At 36.0% G+C, this 19,899-nt stretch overlaps 1 protein-coding gene across 3 annotated transcripts in view; it reads right to left on the reverse strand.

Moving 5' to 3' along the window:
- Positions 1 to 19,899, reverse strand: part of LRRC7 (leucine rich repeat containing 7) — a 433,465-nt gene that overhangs the window by 80,495 nt on the left and 333,071 nt on the right. The window contains exons 20-22 of one of the 3 annotated variants that reach the window (XM_055585502.1): positions 17,854 to 19,534; positions 13,876 to 14,016; positions 1,781 to 1,900 (exon numbers count right to left, since the gene is read on the reverse strand). In XM_055585502.1, the coding sequence (XP_055441477.1) occupies positions 1,781 to 1,900; positions 13,876 to 14,016; positions 17,854 to 19,534 (1,942 nt within the window). The remainder of the gene's footprint in view (positions 1 to 1,780; positions 1,901 to 13,875; positions 14,017 to 17,853; positions 19,535 to 19,899) is intronic. The other 2 variants (XM_055585503.1, XM_055585504.1) reach the window with 2 other exon arrangements.

Below are 19,899 nucleotides of genomic sequence, written 5' to 3' on the forward strand. Positions count from 1 at the left end.
AGGATATTAATTATTTTGGGTAAAATAATTTGACATTTAATGTATATTTTTAAAAAAGATAAGTTGTGTATTCTCAAGGCTAATAGAATTACCTGACATATGTTAATAATAAATGTACTAAGTGACCTACTGAAAAAAAAAAAAAAAGCATGGAAGCATTCATCAAGGGAAAAAATCACTTAAGTTACAAAGAAAGTATGTGATTGTGTAGAGTATATGTTATGAAGCACAATTACAAATGAACATTCATGAGCTTAAGAACCAGAGTGTAAGAACCACAATTCAGCTGAAGAAACAGAATACTACTGCTACTATCAGCTTCCTCCCTGATCATCCTATCCCTAGATCCTATCTCTTTAGAGACAACCATAATCCTAAATTTTATGCTAACCATTCCCTTATAAAAAGTTTTCTCACTCATATACTTATGCCTAAATAATATATTTTAGTTTTACTTGTTTTTGAGACATAAATATGGGACTCTTTTTAATTGATTCAGTTACATTTGCTTTATTTTTTGCTCTTGATGTGTGCCATCACCTGAAACTTGTTCCTCACTCAAACTATGCTTCTCAAGTTTATACATATTATCCTAATTATAGCTAACAAGTGTTCATTGCTGCAAAATATTCCTTTGTGTAAATAACAGAATTTACTTTCTCACATTCCTTGTAATAGACAGGTTTATCCAGTTTTCTACCATTGTAAGCTTTACAAGTATCTTGAATGACATACACAAGAGTTTTGCTAGGATATCTTAGGAGGGCAATTGTTGGAATGTTGGATATATTCATATTCAGCTTTTATAAGAAAATTTATTGTCAATGTGATTGTGTTTTATACTCTTTCAAGAGGTATAAAGGAGCGCCCACTACTCTTATGCTTGGAAACAGCTTATAGTTTCATACTTCTTAATTTTTGATAGTCTAGTAGGTTTAAAATAATATCTTTTTGCTTCTTCCTGATGGATAAAAAGTTCAGTTTTAATATTAGTTTACTCTCCCAATTGCTTTTATTTTTACCATACTTTTGGTATTGTGTTATCCATCTTTTCATATTTTTTGTAGGAGTTTTAAAAAATATATTCTGGAATATTAGTCTCTTGTCCTTCATATATGTTGCAGTTATCTTCTCGGTTAGCGCTTTCTTTTTATCCTTTTATGGTGATTTAACATGAAGTATTATAATCACCTACTTATCACTCAGCCTATCTCACCAGACTAACAGGTTCTAGAGGTAAGACACCACACCTCACTATATCTTATTCATTTTTGCGCCCTAACATCTAGCAAGACCTCAACACACAGTAGGGCTGCTTCATACATACAGTTGCTCATTAAGTGTTTAATGAATGAATGACAGGATGAATGAGTTGCTATGATTTTACCGGTGATGAATCAATCTTTTAGTGGTCAAATTTCATTTTATACAAATTGGTTGCACTATGCTGCTGAATCAGAGCTCAGAAAGTATACACTACACAATTTCCTGCACTTGTACTTCAAAGGTGGGTGTCAGGCATTAATAAGAGGTGATAAATTTTCAGAGAGGTGGAAGGATGTTGTTTATAAAAATTCATTAACAGCTCTGAACATTTGGCAATATTCACTTTTCATTTTTTTCAACACACTTACAGTTAGCCAAACTCCCTATTGTAGGATAGTGTTTAGTCTAAATTTATCACAAAGTTAGAAATGATGTTAAGACACAAGATATGGATTACATATTACAATGGATATGCAAGGTTCATGGTTTGTGTCATTAATTTGAAATTGGTTACCTTTTTAGTAATGGTGTCCGGAGGTACATCCCGCCTCCCAAGAGGATAAGGATTCCATTGGCCACTAGGAGAAACATCTTCTTGTCCATTGTCTAAAATGTTGCTTTGCTGGGACGGGGTCTATCGCAAAAATGGTATGGCATTCTTTAGTGATGTAATAGAAGTTTATCATAGTTTTCTGAAAAGAATCCCTAATGATTATGGTAAAATTACTTTTTTTAAATTGCAGAAAAACATATATCCTAAACTGGAGGTACTTTTATCCACTATTTACTTGATAAGAATTGTAAATTAATAGCTTTTTGGAAGCAATGAGAAATTCAATTAAAATAACCATCTTAGAGTTATTTACTGAATTTTAAAGAGAAGTTTAAATTTGCAGTACTGGAATAAAAATAATCAGAATAAAATTAACCAATTGTTAAAACCACATTTAAAAGTTGCTTAAGTTACTTCTTTAGTATGATCTTAGCATTTAGAATATAAACTGAAACCATACAATACACAGTATGTAATTTCTAATATTCCAAACCATAATCTAAAACAAATTTTATAAAGCTGTACTGATTCTGGGAGAATGTGTCTTGCACTAATCTACAATGATGTTAACACTAGCATAGTGTGAGATTCATGGTACTATGACATTATCTATAGATCACTTAGAGGAAAAACTAACATATCAAAAAGTATTGGGCTGTTAGAATTTTGGTTTAAATAAATCATAATTGTTTTGACTCCAAATTTATTTATGTAGATCATTTATATATTAAAGATTAAACTCTTCATATATATTTTATTTTTGGCTGGTTTACTGCTTATTATTTTTTAACAAATAACAATACTCCTGTCTCTGTTATTATTACTAGTATATATTTTGTGAGGCATTTGTAATCTGATCTAAGTAACAGAAGGTAATTATACACCAAGAGAAAGCCTCCTATGGAGGGCTACAGTAGTGGGATATTTTTCCTGTCGAAGCAGATTAACTTTTTGTATAGATTTTTTTCTCCTTTAGCCTATAGGATATACAAGTACAGCCTGATTTCCTGGGGAATTCTTATGTGGTGAGATATTATAGTCAGTGTTTCTTATGCCATTTACCCCACATATTTTGGAGGATCCCTATGGATAGAGAAAGTCTGGTTAGAGAGTGTATGTGCAGTTCTTTGTGTGAAGAATTGTCCTCCAACCCTGGAATGAGAGACCTGGGCCATTCTCTTCATAATATGGTGCAGATGTGCTGCTTGCCAGGCTTCATCCAGTTATACTGATGGTCCTAACTGTTCTCCTTTACAAAACAATTATATAATGATCCTATCTGCATTTTGATTACATGCATTTTTAAAAAGCATTGCTTGGAACTGTTAAAAATAATATCTATTATGACAAAATTAATTAAAATTTAGGTGAAATTTTTCTGGGGTCTAGTGGATATAGTGAAAGTAAGGAAATAATTCAGTTTTCTTCTTGTATTTTTGACTGTGTGAATTCCTTTTTCATGAGTATTAGATAGTATGAAAAAAGAGAAAAAAGGTAGTGAATTGAGGCTCCTGGGTTAGTTAGGAATGAATTTACCTGTGTTTGCTTGAAAATCAGATATAGGTTAACATATTTAAGAGGACTTCCCTGGTGGCTCAGACGTTAAAGCATCTCCCAACAATGTGGGAGACCCAGGTTTGATCCCTGGGTTGGGAAGATCCCCTGGAGAAGGAAATGGCTACCCACTTCAGTATTCTTGCCTGGAAAATCCCATGGATGGAGGAGCCTGGTAGGCTACAGTCCATGGGGTCACAAAGAGTTGGACATGACTGAGTGACTTCACTTTAACATATGTGATGTATATGTTACTTGAAAATAACCAGACAGCTCTTCAGTGACCATCTGCCTGATTTCAAGCATTAATTTTGTAATATTTATCTTTTAGAGATTAGTGTTTATACATGCCCATGCATAATTTTTCTAGCTAATATTATGACAAATAAAAAATTTTAAATTAAGCAGTTAAAATACAATTATGCAGAGTGGGCACTACTGGACAGTTTTCTTTTTGAATTTTTAGTATGCTTGTTGTTGCTGGTTTGATTTCTTTGCCAGTAAAGTGGGATTATAAATATGTTCAACTAGCTCGGTCTGTGGAACACAGAATTTTGCAAAATGGCCAGAATTAAGCACAAATAATCCTTTTTTCTCCATTTCATTCCCATCTTTATCACTATTTCCTCCACTAAACTTCCATCAGCTGCCCCGACATGACTCTTAGTCACAGAGAACAACTGAAATTGCAAGATTCTTTTTAATGTTAAAAAAGGCTAAAACCCTTAGTCAAAATCCTAAGATCACAATGATACAGATTCTTCATTCATTTTCCAATTAATCTTTCTCTTTTTAAAATTAGAACTAACAACTCCACCAATTTCTGTACGTTACAGGAGCCAAAGAGAACATAAATACACAGACACATGAAAAAAAAAAAAAAAAACACTTTGACTAGACAAGAGTAAAGGAATTTCCTGAAAGCAATTTCCTTTATTCATTTCCAGAATGCTCTGGCTTCTTTGTTTCTCTTAAGTGAGACACTCGAGGACTGACTTCAGTTTTCAAACGTGGAAATACTGTGAAAACATTTATTTATGTTTGGGAGGGAGGAACCCAAAAGAGAATTATGTACTGGGTTCACATTTTTTCTCAAAAGGAATGAGTATAGCTATTTACCAAAAAAATACTTTCAATAAAGTGCTCCTGAACTGTCCAAAAATGCAGTTGTTTAGTTGTTAAAATTTTATGAAATGGTAAAAGGAGCAATCAAAAAGTGTAAAAAGAATAATGAAGCTATCATTTATTATTTCAAAGAACATGACCAATTGAGTTCAGTTTTCATTCAATTATTTTTAGTATCACATTCGAGTTATTTTCTTTAGATACTTTAAAAGATTAAGAATTTGTCTTTTCCTCACCACATATAACCAATTAAACATAAAATATGTGGAAAATCATCACAATATAGGATTTCTTCAGCTTCTAAATTCTGCAGATCCTTAATATTTCAAAATAAAAGAGAAAATGGTCAGTGTGATTTTCTTAAAAGTCAGAAATTACACTTAAGAAATTCAATAACGTTAGAAGATTTGCTGAACAGACACTAGTCCAAAAAACGACTGCAAACATTTGCAGATTTAACATTTGTGATTTTGACTATTGCGAATGATCACAAGCCTCCATTGGAAGAAGTAATTTCTGATTTTGCTGAGACATAATGTGTATGAATATATGTGTCTTTGTGTGTCTATATATCTGTGTATGTACAAGCATGTATATGAGTGTATGCATGCATGTGTGCATATGTGTGCCTCTATATGAGTATATGTGTATGTACAGGATTCACATATATGAGTAAATGGTCTTAGCTGCTCCTGAAGGTTTGCTCTTGACTGTTAATTGATGGGGGCATTGCAAGCTTGGGAAATAAACTTATGGCAATTAGCTGGAAGAATTATATCAGAATAGTATTAGAATTTGGCACTTTGCAAAGGTCTTGGGATATATTACTTAAGAAATCAAGGATTATTTTGCTTAGTAATTGGCACATAGTTCACAAAGGCACATAGTTAAAAAATGTGAAAACAACTTTCCCCAAAGTATTTTCAGTGAAATTATTGTTATATTATTCTTTTTCTGAAAAAAAGTAGGTCATAAAGACAAATATACATCAAGCTTGAATCTACATCATTATGATTTCACAGATCTCAATCTGAAGATGGTAATGTAATATCCAGATGATCTTTAAGCCATTGTTTCATTATAATGGTGAGGAAGCATCTGTATGAGTACAAGATTATTTTGGTAGTTTTAGTCACTGTCTATGAGGAATTATGTGGATTTACAGACTGAAGGATTTTTTCGTAATTAGAGAGAGAAGTGAATCCTTCCTGAGTGATAGGTAGCCAATAATAGATGCAGCAAAATCAAGAGAAACTATAGGCATACATTAACCCAAGGTTCTACATAAATCTTGCTTTGCTTTCAGCAAACAAAACAGAACTGGAATTAAATAAATAATCCTTGGAACTCGGGTGAATGACTACATGTTGGATACTGGAACTATCTGATCCTGAGTAATGTGCATATATCTATAAGAAAGGACATTAGAAATTTAAAGAGTTTACGTGCAAACATTCCCTAATTCAATGACAGTAGAATGAGTATCAGCTAATAAAACAGGGAGGTCATCTTCTTCCAGGCAAAATTATATTAAAATATTATTTAATACATGTTCCCATAATTTCAACTTCTCTTCCCCTGAAATTATAATTTATATTAGTGTCTGCTTCAATAGCCAATAAGTAGTAGGAGCTATGGAATAATATTATGGTGGTAGAAGTTAAAAAAAAGAACAAGAAAAATAATTATCTATTTATCCAGTGCAGAAGAGACCACACTATTTATATTGGCAGCCGGACGCCTGCAGATAGGGTGTTGGAAAAGGCAAGTGCTTTCTTTCCTAGTCTTGCATATCTCTGGAAAAGCAGTAGCAAGGATGAGTAACTTGCAATTTTCTTAGGTTCACAACCTTTGGTCTTTTATTGCTACCAAACATATTTCTTGGTGATACTGAGTGCTCAAGAAATACAAGCATATTTGAAGAGTGGAAGGTAACTACTAGCATTTATTAAACTCAGCTAAATAAGAAAGTACTGTTTCAATAGCCCATAGGGGATGATTTAGGCTGTGATATATTTTGGATTAGTTAATACATTCTATTTGTGTATTCTTTTGTGTTTCCTATTCTATACAATGGAGATAATACTTCCATTTATGGTTTTTGGTGAGGGTTGTGTGAAAAAATACATTTAAAGTATCTCCTGGTACTAGGTACATAGTAAATTTTCAATAAATCCTAGTCTTTATTCTTTTCCTGTCAAGATATCTATTTTTCCCACCATTAATGTGGATAATAAAAATGACAGTTTGAACTGACATTTTACAATATTATATTTCTTTTGATAACATAAAATTTCAAGACATTAGCTAAGCTCATTTACAACAGAGCACATCCAAAGAAGCACACTGAACCATCAATAAAGTCATAGAAAGCTACCTTAAATGCTTTTTGGAGAGGCAGTTATAAATGAGAAATGAATAAATGAATAAATAAATGAAGACAGAATACTAATAATTTATAATTCAATAGCACATGTGTATGTCTTACATGTTCTGGTAATAAGTACTATGAAATCCTTCAGGAAATTAGAATAAGCATCAAAAAAATGAAAATATTAAAAAAGAAATTAAATTTATCAAACTAGGGATTGCATTGAATCTATAGATTGCTTTGGGTAGTATACTCATTTTCACTACATTGATTCTTCCAATCCATGAACATGGTATATTTCTCCATCTGTTAGTGTCCTCTTTGATTTCTTTCACCAGTGTTTTATAGTTTTCTATATATAGGTCTTTAGATTCTTTAGGTAGATATATTCCTAAGTATTTTATTCTTTCCGTTGCAATGGTGAATGGAATTGTTTCCTTAATTTCTCTTTCTGTTTTCTCATTATTAGTGTATAGGAATGCAAGGGATTTCTGTGTGTTGATTTTATATCCTGCAACTTTACTATAGTCATTGATTAGTTCTAGTAATTTTCTGGTGGAGTCTTTAGGGTTTTCTATGAATATAAGAAATATAAAAAAATAGAAATATTCAAAACATGTATCAAAATCTGGGAGAGCCTTTTCTTTTTATCCACTTAAATATTCATTGTTTAAATGCTTTATCAAGTGCAGAGTTCTTTAATCTTCATCAAAAAATAGTTATATCCTCTAACTAGTTTATTACAAGTTGGCCTAAAAGAAAATTTGGAAAAAAAAGAATTAGACACATTTTGGTAGCCTTAAAAAAAAAAAATCAGCAAACTGAAAAAAACAAATAAATTGCTGAATCAGGACTTCAGGTAGTATTAATACAAATAGCATCTTTTTGTCAATTACCATGAGGGAGTAGAGAGGTAGCAATCACACAAAGGTGCTCTCTCTGGGTACATAACTTGCAAAAAGATAATTTCAGTGTAACAGAAAAAATACAAAAGGATTCTCCTTTCTCCTAATTACAAGAAGTTAAGTCTTGCCAGCAGAGAATGTGGGGAAAGGGCCTGGATTTCAGCTTCTGAATATTCCCTGGCAAAGGCACCATCTATAAAAAATGGATGCTGCAATTCCCTATCCAGTGCTTAATTGGCAATACATGAAAGCATTTATTTCAGTTCCTTAGGACACTTCATTCATTCTTTCTAGAACAACTCATCATCATTTACCATAGCACATAAATAGAGAGGCAGTGCTATCATTCAGGAATTTTATGAATAAAAAGACAGCTCCAGTATTTTCAAGGGAGAATGAACAGTTTTGTTAATTTTACCTATTGAAAATGTTTATATTTTGATCTTACTCTATATTTTAATGCAATTCTCATGGCTAACAATCATTTAGAGGCTCTCATGATATTTAAATAGCTGATGCTAATATTTATTATCTTGAGTGGTAAGGTGAGAGTGTTGTAATAGATTTTTATATACTTGTAAGTCAAAGGAAAATACTTTTTGCCTATCTCCTTTCCTGGTGAGAAGAGTTCCAGGAAATTGAGCTTCAGTCATAGGACTGATTATCAATGGGTCAGTGGAGCCAGAAGGGAGACTCTGAGAGGTTGTACCTCAAGAAAGGTTAACCCTAAAGTTTCCAAGAAAAACCAAACAAATTTTATAATTAATAAGCTCTGTGGGAGAGATGTATCTGAGTACAAAGGCAAAAGGGCAGAGACCTAGGTTGGAAAGAAAGGAGTCCCTGGAGTAATTTTGAAACTGATAAAGCATCTGGTGCATACACCTGATAATGTTTTGCAATAGCAGCTGGGGAGGAAAGTTGTCCAGATGTCTAGATTTTATAGGCCTTAAAGTAATCATTTGGGTCATATAATAGTTTGGGGGCAACGGAGTAGTAACCCTGTTTCTTTTCCATCCTTGCCCTCTATATTCTCCTGTTGTTGTTGTTTTTGGTATGAATGAAAAGTGTCAGTTGCTCAGTCGTGTCTGACTCTTTGTGACCCCATGGACTGTAGTCCACTAGCTACTCTGTCCATGGGATTACCCAGGTAAAAATACTGGAACGGGTAGCCATTTCCTTCTCCAGGGAATCTTTCCAACCCAGGGATTGAACCTGGGTCTCCGTCATTGCAAGCAGTTCTTTACCATCTGAACCACCAAATAATAAAGTATTAGTGATAATTCATTTTGAGATAGGCTATTTCAATACTTGATATTCTTTTTTGATGCGAAGCTGGATGGCAGCATAGTAATTTATTTATATTGAAGTATAGTTGATTTGGGGCTTCCCAGGTGGTAAACAACCTGCCTGCCAATGCAGAAGACATAAGAGATGTGGGTTCGATCCCTGGATTGGGAAGATCCCCTGGACAACGGCATGGTAACCCACTCTAGTATTCTTGCCTGGAGAATTCCATGGACACAGAAGCCTGGCAGGCTATAATCCACAGGGTCCTAGGTTGGACATGACTAAAGTGACTTAGAACACAGGCACTATAGTTGATTTACAATATTACATTAGTTTCAGCTGTATGCAAAGTGATTCAGTTCTACATATGTGTGTGTGTCTACATATACATATTTTTCAGTTTCTTTTCCATACTTTTTATTTTGGTTTGCAATTTAATACAGTTTCCAAAGAGAATTCCTTTAGATCATCTCTTTGCTCAATTGGGAAGTTTGCAATATCTCCAAGTATTATAATTCTGCAACATTTCTGTTACAGATCATCTTGTGGCTGTTTAGTTTTTAAGTAGTGTCTACTTTTGTGACTCCATGGATTGTAGCCCTCCAGGCTCCTCTGTCCATGGAATTTCCCAGGCAGGAATACTGGAGTGGGTTGCCATTTGCTTCTCCACAGGATCTTCCTGACCCACAGATCAAACCCGCATCTCCTGCATTGGCAGGCAGATTCTTCATCACTGGGCCACCAGAGAAGATCTGTGCCACCCATAGATCATCTTAGAGCTACAGTTGAATGGGAAAGACTAGAGATCTCTTCAAGAAAATTAGAGATACCAAGGGAATATTTTATGCAAAGATGGGCACAATAAAGGACAGAAGTGGTATGGACCTAACAGAAGTAGGAGATATTAAGAAGAGGTGGCAAGAATACACAGAAAAGCTGTACAAAAAAGGTCTTTATGACCTGGATAACCATGATGGTGTGATTACTCACCTAGAGCCAGACATCCTGGAGTGTGAAGTCAAATGGACCTTAGAAAGCATTATTACAAACAAAGCTAGTGGAGGTGAGAGAATTCCAGCTGAGATATTTCAAATCCTAAAAGATGATGTAAAAGTGCTGCACTCAATATGTCAGTAAATTTAGAAAACTGAGCAGTGGCCACAGGCCTGGAAAAGGTCAAAGAAGGGTAATACCAAAGAATATTCAATCGTACAATTGCACTCATTTCACATGCCAGCTAAGTAATGCTCAAAATCCTTCAAGCTAGGCTTCAACAGTACATGAACTGAGAACTTCTAGATGTTCTAGTTGGATTTAGAAAAGGCAGAGGAACCAGAGATCATATTGCCAACATCCACTGGAACACAGAAAAAGCAAGGGAATTCCAGAAAAACATCTGCTTCATTGACTACACTAAAGCCTTTGACTGTGTGGATTACAACAAACTGTGGGAAATTCTTAAAGAGTTGGGAATACCAGACCACCTTACCTGACTTCTGAGAAACCTGTATGCAGGTCAAGAAGCAATAGTTAGAACTGGACAGGAACAATGGACTGGTGCCAAATTGGGAAAGAGTACATTAAGGCTGTATATTGTCACCTGGCTTATTCAACTTATACACGGAGTACATCATGTGAAATGCTGGGCTGGATGAAGCACAAGCTGGAATCAAGACTGCTGCAAGAAATATCAATAATCTCAAATATGCATATGACATCATTATAATGGCAGAAAGCAAAGAGGAACCAAAGAGTCTCTTGATGAAAGTGAAAGAGGAGGGTGAAAAGCTGGCTTAAAACTCAACATTCTAAAATCTAAGATCATGTTATCTAGTCCCATCACTTCATGGCTAATAGATGGGGAAACAATGGAAACAGTGACAGACTTTATTTTCTTGGGCTCCAAAATCACTGAGGACAGTGACTGCAGCCATGAAAGTAAAAGACATTTTTTTCCTTGGAGAAAAAGCTATGATGAACCTAGACAGCATATTAAAAAGAAGAGACATCATGTTGCTGACAAAAGTCTGTATAATCAAAGCTATTGTTTTTCCAGTAGCCATATATGAATGTGAGAGTTGGACCACAAATAATGCTGAGTGCTGAAGAACTGATGCTTTTGAACTGTGGTGTTGGAGAAGACTCTTGATAGTCGCTTGAACTGCAAGGAGATCAAACCACTCTATCCTAAAGGAAATCAACCCTGAATATTGATTGGAGGGACTGATGCTGAAACTGAAGCTCCAATACCTCAGCCACCTGATACAAAGAGCCAATTCATTTGAAAAGAACCTGATGCTGGGAAAGATTGAAGGCAGGAGGAGAAGGGGATGACAGAGGATGAGATGGTTGGATGGCATCACTGATTCTATGGACATGAGTTCAAACAAACTCTGGGAGATGGTGAAGGACAGGGAGGCCTGGTGTGCTGCAGTCCATGGGTTTGCAAAGAGTCAGACACAACTGAGCAACTGAACAACAAGGATAGTTAATGAATCCATTCTGTGCTGCTAAGTCACTTCAGTCATGTCTGACTCTGTGCGACCCCACAGACGGCAGCCCACCAGGTTCCCCGTCCCTGGGATTCTCCGGGCAAGGACACTGGAGTGGGCAGCCATTTCCTTCTCCAATGCATGAAAGTGAAGTGAAGTCACTCAGTTGTGTCCAACTCTTCATGATCTCATGGACTGCAGCCCACCAGGCTCCTCTGTCCATGGGATTTTCCAGGCAAGAGTACTGGAGTGGGGTGCCATTACCGTCTCTGAATCCGTTCTATAGGGTACCCCAAACAACATCATAAAATCAATACAGCAGCAAAGAGGTACTTAATTTATATCTGGATAATAATGTACACAATGAGAAACAGTGCTTCAAATGTACTACCATTTTTCAGGCACTGAAATAAAAGTTGCTCAGTCATGTCTGACTCTTTGTGACCCTATGGACTATACAGTCTGTGGAATTCTCCAGACCAGAATACCAGAGTGGGTAGTCTTGCTCTTCTCCAGGGGATCTTCCCAATCCAGGGATCAAACTCATGTCTCCCGCATTGCTGGTGGATTCTTTGCCAGCTGAGCCACAAGGGAAGCCCTTTCAGGCACTGAATATGTGTATATTATTCTATAGATTGACAAGAAAACAGGGCAAAAAAACTAAGTAAAATTAGGGGCTGTCCATACAATAATTTCAAGGAGTTCAAGCAATAGCTTCTTTCATGCCAAGACCTCTCTAATTTGCTCTTTGCATTCTGAAATTCTATCATTGTGACTTAAGGGTTTGATTTCTATTTAATTGACAAGCCCTCTAGGAAAGTTGTCTGTTTAAGTTGGTGATAGCTCATCTGTTCCTTAGTGCAAATGAGTTTCAAGGCTCTTATGAACATTGGTTTATTTTTAGGGCAGAGGATGAGCCCTGAGCATCTAAGAAGACATTAAGAACAGGCTCCATTAAAGGAGAGACTCCAGTGAAAAGGGTCTTACTGATAGTAGTGTGCTGGAGCCAACAACACTCAGTCTCAATTCTGAGTTCAGTGAAGTCAAGTTACCACTTTGAAATTTCTCAGAGAGCGAGTGTTCTGTCACTGACATAGGCACAGGCCACAGATCAGGCATTTTTCTTCCTGGAGAGACTTTTGCATACAATACTGGCTCTGCAACAGGAGACTGAGGACAGAGAAAATAACTTACAGAAATTCTCAATTAAGTCAGTTTTTTTTAAGTGATCATGGGTGATTAAAAAAAAAAAGCTATGAATAGAAATGTCTTGATGATTTTATTACTCTCCTCAGAGTAGGAAGCAAAGTATCCAGAGTTAGGGACTGTTATTAAGACTAATTTGACAATAAAATATGAGTTTGAGGTCTTATGACATTCATTTTGCTGGGAGGGTGGTTTGTTTCATATGTTCATTAATTAAGAGAAGAGGGTTTGGAGGCTACCATCATTCTACTATCCTTACTTTGGCATTTCTTTCTTTTTTTTTTTTAATAAAAATTTACTAGGTTAATGACTACATTAAAATATAGTCATAATGGCATATTGTGTGAAAATGACTCATTAGTCTCCATTGAAATGCAATTAAGACAGATTGCATTAGTCAATTTAAACAGGTATAATGGACATTTTCTGTTTTGCCTGAATAAAACAAGCAGAAATGGTCCTTGGACAATGGAAATATTTTCTCTTATCATATATGCCTTTTCAAAGGAGTCTACATTTTCATTTAAAACCATGTCAACTTGCTACTTTCCCATTAACCTAGGATGAGTAAAAATTTGCTAGTTAAGCCACAAATTTGTTTCCCCAAAAATGGGCTAATGAAGCTTTTAGAAGTGCTAATGACTTAATTGTCATTCTAACGTAGGGCTCTAGGACTGTTCCAACTAAAATCCAATCATAATTTTTCTTTCTGTTCTCAGAATGCATCAGTAAGAGAGTATAGGACTGTCTCCAAAAAGTAAAAAAAAAAGTCAACATGTGTATATATACATATACACAAACACGAAAGAAAGAAAATCAAAGAATAAAAGAAAAAGAAAATGAATAATAAGAAAAATGAATCTTAAAGCAACACAAGAAGCCATGTACCTGCTCAATCCAAAAAGCAAAGCTGTTGAGTAGGAACCTGATAATCAGTCTAGCTATCAATATTCATTGAGCAGCTAAGAGCATGGGCTCTATAGTATTTGCCCTTATGCTTTTTGGACTCCTGAGAGTCTGTAAGCAGGATTGTACATACAGCCTAAACACATTACGTGAACAAACAACATTAACTGGCTTTGGTATGCTGACACATGTAGGGCAGTCCATACTTACTTTCTGAAGAGGTAGTTCTTGTAGATCAAATTTAGACTTAGTCTGCAAGTTTAAAGTCATGCTTCTGCCTGCATGCATTGCTGAAATACCTCCATAGGGCAGCATGCCAAGGTTAACTGTGTTGTGTTTGTAAGCAGCATTCTGAGTAGAGGAAATAATCATGTGACAGGATGTGAACACATGCTCAACAAACTGATTATTACATGAACATGTTTAAATTTATAACATTTAACTTTATGCAGGCAAACGGTAACTTTCTTTTTTAAACATGCACTTGATCAGACAGAAGCATACAGTAAACAGTGTTAGTTATGAACATAATGAGTACCATCCAAAACTACAGAAAACACAAAAAGCAAAGATAACATTCTGTTTTACATTTGTTGCTATCTCATAGGCATAGAACCTATCTTTTATATATCATGATTGTAGTGACTCTGGACAAATGTTTATCAGTAGTGAGCTATTAATTCAAAAATTTCAAACAGTGAGGTCTTAAATTTTGTCAGCTGCAAATCTCATGGTCTCTTTCACATTGTGAGATTAGCATACACAAAAGACAAATACTAGCTTCTAATTCTGCCTTAAAACTAATGCCCTGCAAAGTTAAAGTGAAAATCAGTCGTTTTTTTTTCTGTCTTATAGGCATAATTATGGCAACTCAGAAAAAGAGTTGATCAAAAAGTCATTCAATCTGACCAGTGGATGACTGAATTTATTAATTTAGTTAAACTACTCATTTTGAATGTGAATCCAAATATTCTCTTTTGTTGTTTCTTAAAAATTATATTTTAAACTGACGAAATTTCATAATGAAACTAAAGGAACTATGCTTTGAATTATTAATGCTATTTATCTGATATACCTAAACATTTACAGAATATTCTAGTGATATCTGCACTGTGGCTACCCTTCAGTAAGTACATCTGAAGTTATTCCAAGTGGTTCAGTTTTTTTCTACAGAACTTCATTTAAAAATTAAGTCATTTTGCATATCTTGTCATCAGATGGTTTTCATCAGTATAATCTCTACTTTCTACCTATCATGAAAATACAATAACTGACAGCATTTGGCCCTTTTAATTAATTTTAAAAAAATCTATAGAAGTTAGTACACTTTTTAAAACCAAATATTATTGAACATTAGCAGGAGACAGTTATTATTCTGACAGTTATTCTTGCATTATTTGCAAAGAAATGATTTTTAGGATCAGAATTTTGTCAACTGAAAGATGATTACACTCCTGATGGTGAGCTGTCAACCAATCATATTTGTTATGGATCCCTGATTATTTCATTCAGAGAATTGTTTTCATTGTCACCATGCCAAAGTTGAGAAGGACATTGAACCTTTCAAGCTAGCACTTGAAGGATTCCTTAAGGTTTAAAATGACTTCAGTCTAGTGCTTTCTCAGCAGCTATGGAAGAGTAGCAGTCTTAGACATATGGGTTCGTGTTTTACTATCTCTCAGTTAAGTGGGGTTCTGTAGTGGAAGCATGAGCCTTGAGATCAAACCAAAGGAGAAAACAAGCACCTTTAATCTCTGGCAGTACTCAGAGCTGCCTCTCCAAGGTCAACACCAAGCAAGGTCTTTAAGCAACATATGTAGAGCTGCTAAGCTTATCCAATGTCCAAGATTCTAGGCGGTTCTCTTTTATAAGGAATGGACAAAGATCTCGTAGTTTCCAGTGTAACTGTTTGAGTCCCAGAGTTCAAATCACTCAACTAAATTTTACTGGGAAGGAAGCAAGCTGTGCCTGGTGCAATCTCACTTTGGGCAGAATGTTAAATACCACAATACAGAACTATTTTTACAAAATAAGTCTGTGCTCCAGTATCCTGAATTTATGTTGTATGTAAGTTTTAAGTAAGATACAACCTGAATAACTTGGCAACTTGATTGAGAGAGGGAAGAAGTTACTCAGAGAAAGGAGTAAGAGCTTTCAGGATTTGATGGATTGAAGCAGTATTCTAAGGTAATTTACTTTCTTTGACTTAAATGAGAAGCTATTGAACATACACTGAATTGCTCTGAAAAATGAAAGACAAACTGAGGAAATTATAAACAGACAGGGGATATGTGAAGACTAATTAAAAAGGAAGGCATTGTCACAACAAGGGAAAATACATACAAATTTACTTTTAGTTATCTGCATCTGGGATGGGCGGGGTCTCTAGAATTCTGCTGATCTAAATCCCCCTTCTTCAGTCCTATTTTCCTCCCTCCGAATTCCTGCTCCAACTAGGGGAGACGCCTACTTTTCAGCAGCTCTGATCAAGGGAAATGAAACATTTATCTGGGAAACTAGTAAATAAATGATAGTACCAAATGCTTAAAATTTTGTCTTTTTTTTTCATTGTTTTCATTCATTCCTTTGTTGCCTCAATTTACTAGTCATTGTATATATGCTCCAAAAAGCTTCTGATAACCTTTCTCGGCTAGTTCATCTTACCCTGTTATGTATGGTCGTGTCTACACAAGGCCAGAGTTCCCAAACTGTACTCTTTTATTTGGCCCCAAATATTTTCGCCCTCCAAGTTATCTGTCTATATGGAGGGTAAAACTTGAAGTAAGGCATGGTGACAACCGACCAGGTGTCTCCCACTGACACCCAGTCATGAGGCTTTGATGAGGCTCCCTTCAATGGGACTGAGCACACCTATTTGAAACAGACATTCTGATGAAATATTTTGCAAGGCAGAACCACTTTCCACATTGAGAAACTAACACCCACACCCACGTTTATTAGTTCACTCTTTTCCTATTAATAATTGTTTTTTTGTCATGTAGACACGACCTACAAACAATATAATTATTTTAAAAGAGTACACCTGAAAATATAAAATTCACCATTAAGAAAATATATAATAAATGCAAAGACCTATGCTTTTAATAGTTTTAACTAAAACTACTGAGTGAAACATTCTAATGGTATATTATTACCCAGATCCCCAATTATACTGAGCATTGAAACCTAGAAAATCAGAACAAAAGCCCTATTTTCACAAACTAGAGTTTTAAGATTCTAAGGTCAATGCAGAGTACACAGAGCCCTCTACACCAAAGCTACAAAGTACACTCAGTGGTGATGGTCAATTGATCATAGTTCTAGAAAATGAAATACCAGATTTCTCATAGAGAGATATAAACAGCAACAAGAATATAATTCAGGCCTTATAGAATTTTTTTTTACTCTCTTCAATTACTATGCATTCTATGATTTATTGTGATTCAATTTTAACTGAATTGGGATTATTTTCCTCTTTTTTGCTGCAATATACACACACTAATTTGTATGTTTATAGTCTTCATAAAGACATCATCTATTTTTGTTGTCTGTAGTATGATTAGAATTTAAACATTTCTTTCTATACGAAAACCAACATTCTAAATGGCAGGACTTTCATTAAACAAAGTAATGTGTGGGAGGGCATTCAATCTCTGCTTATTTTATTTTTCTGTTTCTTGCTGGGAAGATTATTGCTCATTAGAAGTAACAACTTTAGGAGTCCCATAGCAGTAACTATATGTGGATTTTATAAACAAATTAGGTCTGACTTCAGTATATGTGAGTCTGTGCAGAAAGGAGCAGAATACTCACTTTTTATAGATTCAATAAAAATAATTTTCTCTAGGTCACTAGAGAACAGTTTCATGTCCTAGGAGAGGCATTTTGCCTTCATGGCTAGAAAGCAATTGAAGCACCATCCCATATAATAGAGTTGAATTCTTTCTCACTAACCACGTTTAGGATAGTTTTGATAAATAATTGACCTACAAGTTATGAACTCTCAAAGAGCATTAAATAGTATCCACGAAAAACTATTATGATCAATTTCCCCACATATAAAGATAAATAAAATGCTCATCATCTATTCATTCATGTAGTTCATGCTTCACTACATGTGCTCAGAAATGCCAATAAAGTAAAACTAAAGGCAGGAGGGATATTCTTACAGAGAAATGCCAAACATACCCTGTCTAACCTTCTAGCTTCTATATGTCTAAGCAGCTGTTGTCTCCAGTCTGCAGGCATTTTACCACAGCTCTCCTCTCCCTTGACAGGAGTGGGCCTCGTCTTTATATCACTGTTATCTGATGGCTTGTCACCATAGTTACCCAAGTTATAGTCAGATGGTATTTTTTCCAAAAGAGCTGCCATAGTAGGCCTAGCTGAAACTGGCCTGGTTTGGGAGGCACCGTAACTCTCTGTACTGTAGCTTCTTGCAGACAATGGCCTCCTTTGGGTAAGGTTTTTAACTGGAAAACTTCCCGCCTGAGCTTTCACTTCTTGATATGAAGGGTGTTCATCTTCATACCTGCCATTCCTTTTCAGGAACTGGGACTCAGTCACTGAAACGCTGCTTTGGCGATCCAGACCACCCCTATACGGAGGTCGGCCATACCTATCACTCGGAGTTAGCTCATGAGGTTCACTGACCCTTCTAAACATGGCCATTTCTGTAGAGCTCGCCAGGGAGTCAGCTCTTCTCAAGAAGCCTGCCCTGGCGCCTTGACTTGCAAACTGGGCGTTGACCACAGCATCTTCATTAACAGATGGCTGAGAAAATGAAAACATTTGCTCCACTGGTGGGTATCCTCGGTAAGCTCGAGGACTAACCAAATCCTTGGCGATGTTTTTCCCGGGTTGTTGCACGTACTCAGAATTGTGTTGAAAAGGGGGCGGTATCCTCTTTTCCGCTTTAACTTCCACCGCTCCTTGGGGATTGAAGCTTTGGTCAAACTGATAGACTTTTTTGGTCATGGATGCTTTCTGTTGTTGAGGCCCTTTACTGCTTCCATAGGTGAGCATCTCATCATCCAGCATTGGGACTGACTGGCTTCGAGACATACTGGACATACCATGCTCTGGTCCCAACATTTTGTCAGGGCGTTCGTGACTTCCTAAGTGATCACTCCCAGTAGCATAGTTTTCTAATGGTATATTATAAACCTTGTATGTACCAATGTCAATCTCATCAATACTCTGTGACTTTTTGAATTTATTGGACTTGATATCTTTCATTAGTGGGGAAAGCCTCTCTGTGCTTTTGCTAATTGAAATAACACCTTTAGAAGAGTCTGGGCGGCAGTGGATTTGAGAAAAGACATTACTGAGACTCCTGTTGGGATTAGAATCGTGATACTCCCATGGTACTCCTGGAGAAAAAGGACTAGGTATTTCAGTAGATTCTTTTATATGTTCTTTCCTTTCAGGCAATGGGCTGGTGGTAGGGGTTGTCTCTAATTTGGAAGGGAAAGCAGTCCTGTCTTCAAAAGGACTAGGGGTTCTGGTCCAATTCTGCCAAGGATTAGAAGGAGGCACTTCTGTTTCTGGTGTGTGTCTGTGTGTAGACTGCTCAAGTTCCAGGGGAACACCAACAATCCTATCCTGCCTAATCAAAGGCCTGCGTCCATGAGAAGATGTGCTTCTAGCTTTCGAACTCAGGAGGGGATTATTGTTGGCATTCTCGCCTGTGGTTTCCTCGGCAACGAACCCCGTGTTATCATAATGGGAGCCATCGGTCCAGTTGTCTGTGAATGCGTCACTTATTGGCAGCCGGTCAGGACGCTGTGGTAGGTTCCCTGGGGGAACAGCCTCCCGCTGGCTGAGTAATGGCTTTGCATCAAGAGGCTGTGGGAAAGATTGTGCAATCCTGTGAACACAATGGGAAGAAGAAACATGAAAATGAGGAAGAACGAGTCTTTGCCAGAAAGAGAACAAGCAGGCAAGAATACCAGCATCCTTTGTTCAACTGATCATTCAGCCACACTTCACTTGTGATTAAGAATAGCATTATTATTTCATGTCCAAAAAATTCACCCCTTTACCCTGATCTAACTTTTATTTCTTCTCAGTTACCACCTTCCAGTACATATAGTTTACTTACCTATTATATTTATTGCACATTGCCTTGTGTCCTCTGCAGGATGTAAACTCATGAGGGCAGAGGTTTTTTCTCCTCTTCGAGCCTAACATAGCGCTTGGCACATAGTAGGTACTTTAAGTACATATTTGTCA

This window comes from Bubalus kerabau, chromosome 6 (genome assembly GCF_029407905.1).
Source record: "Bubalus kerabau isolate K-KA32 ecotype Philippines breed swamp buffalo chromosome 6, PCC_UOA_SB_1v2, whole genome shotgun sequence".
Classification (NCBI taxonomy): Eukaryota; Metazoa; Chordata; class Mammalia; order Artiodactyla; family Bovidae; genus Bubalus; species Bubalus kerabau.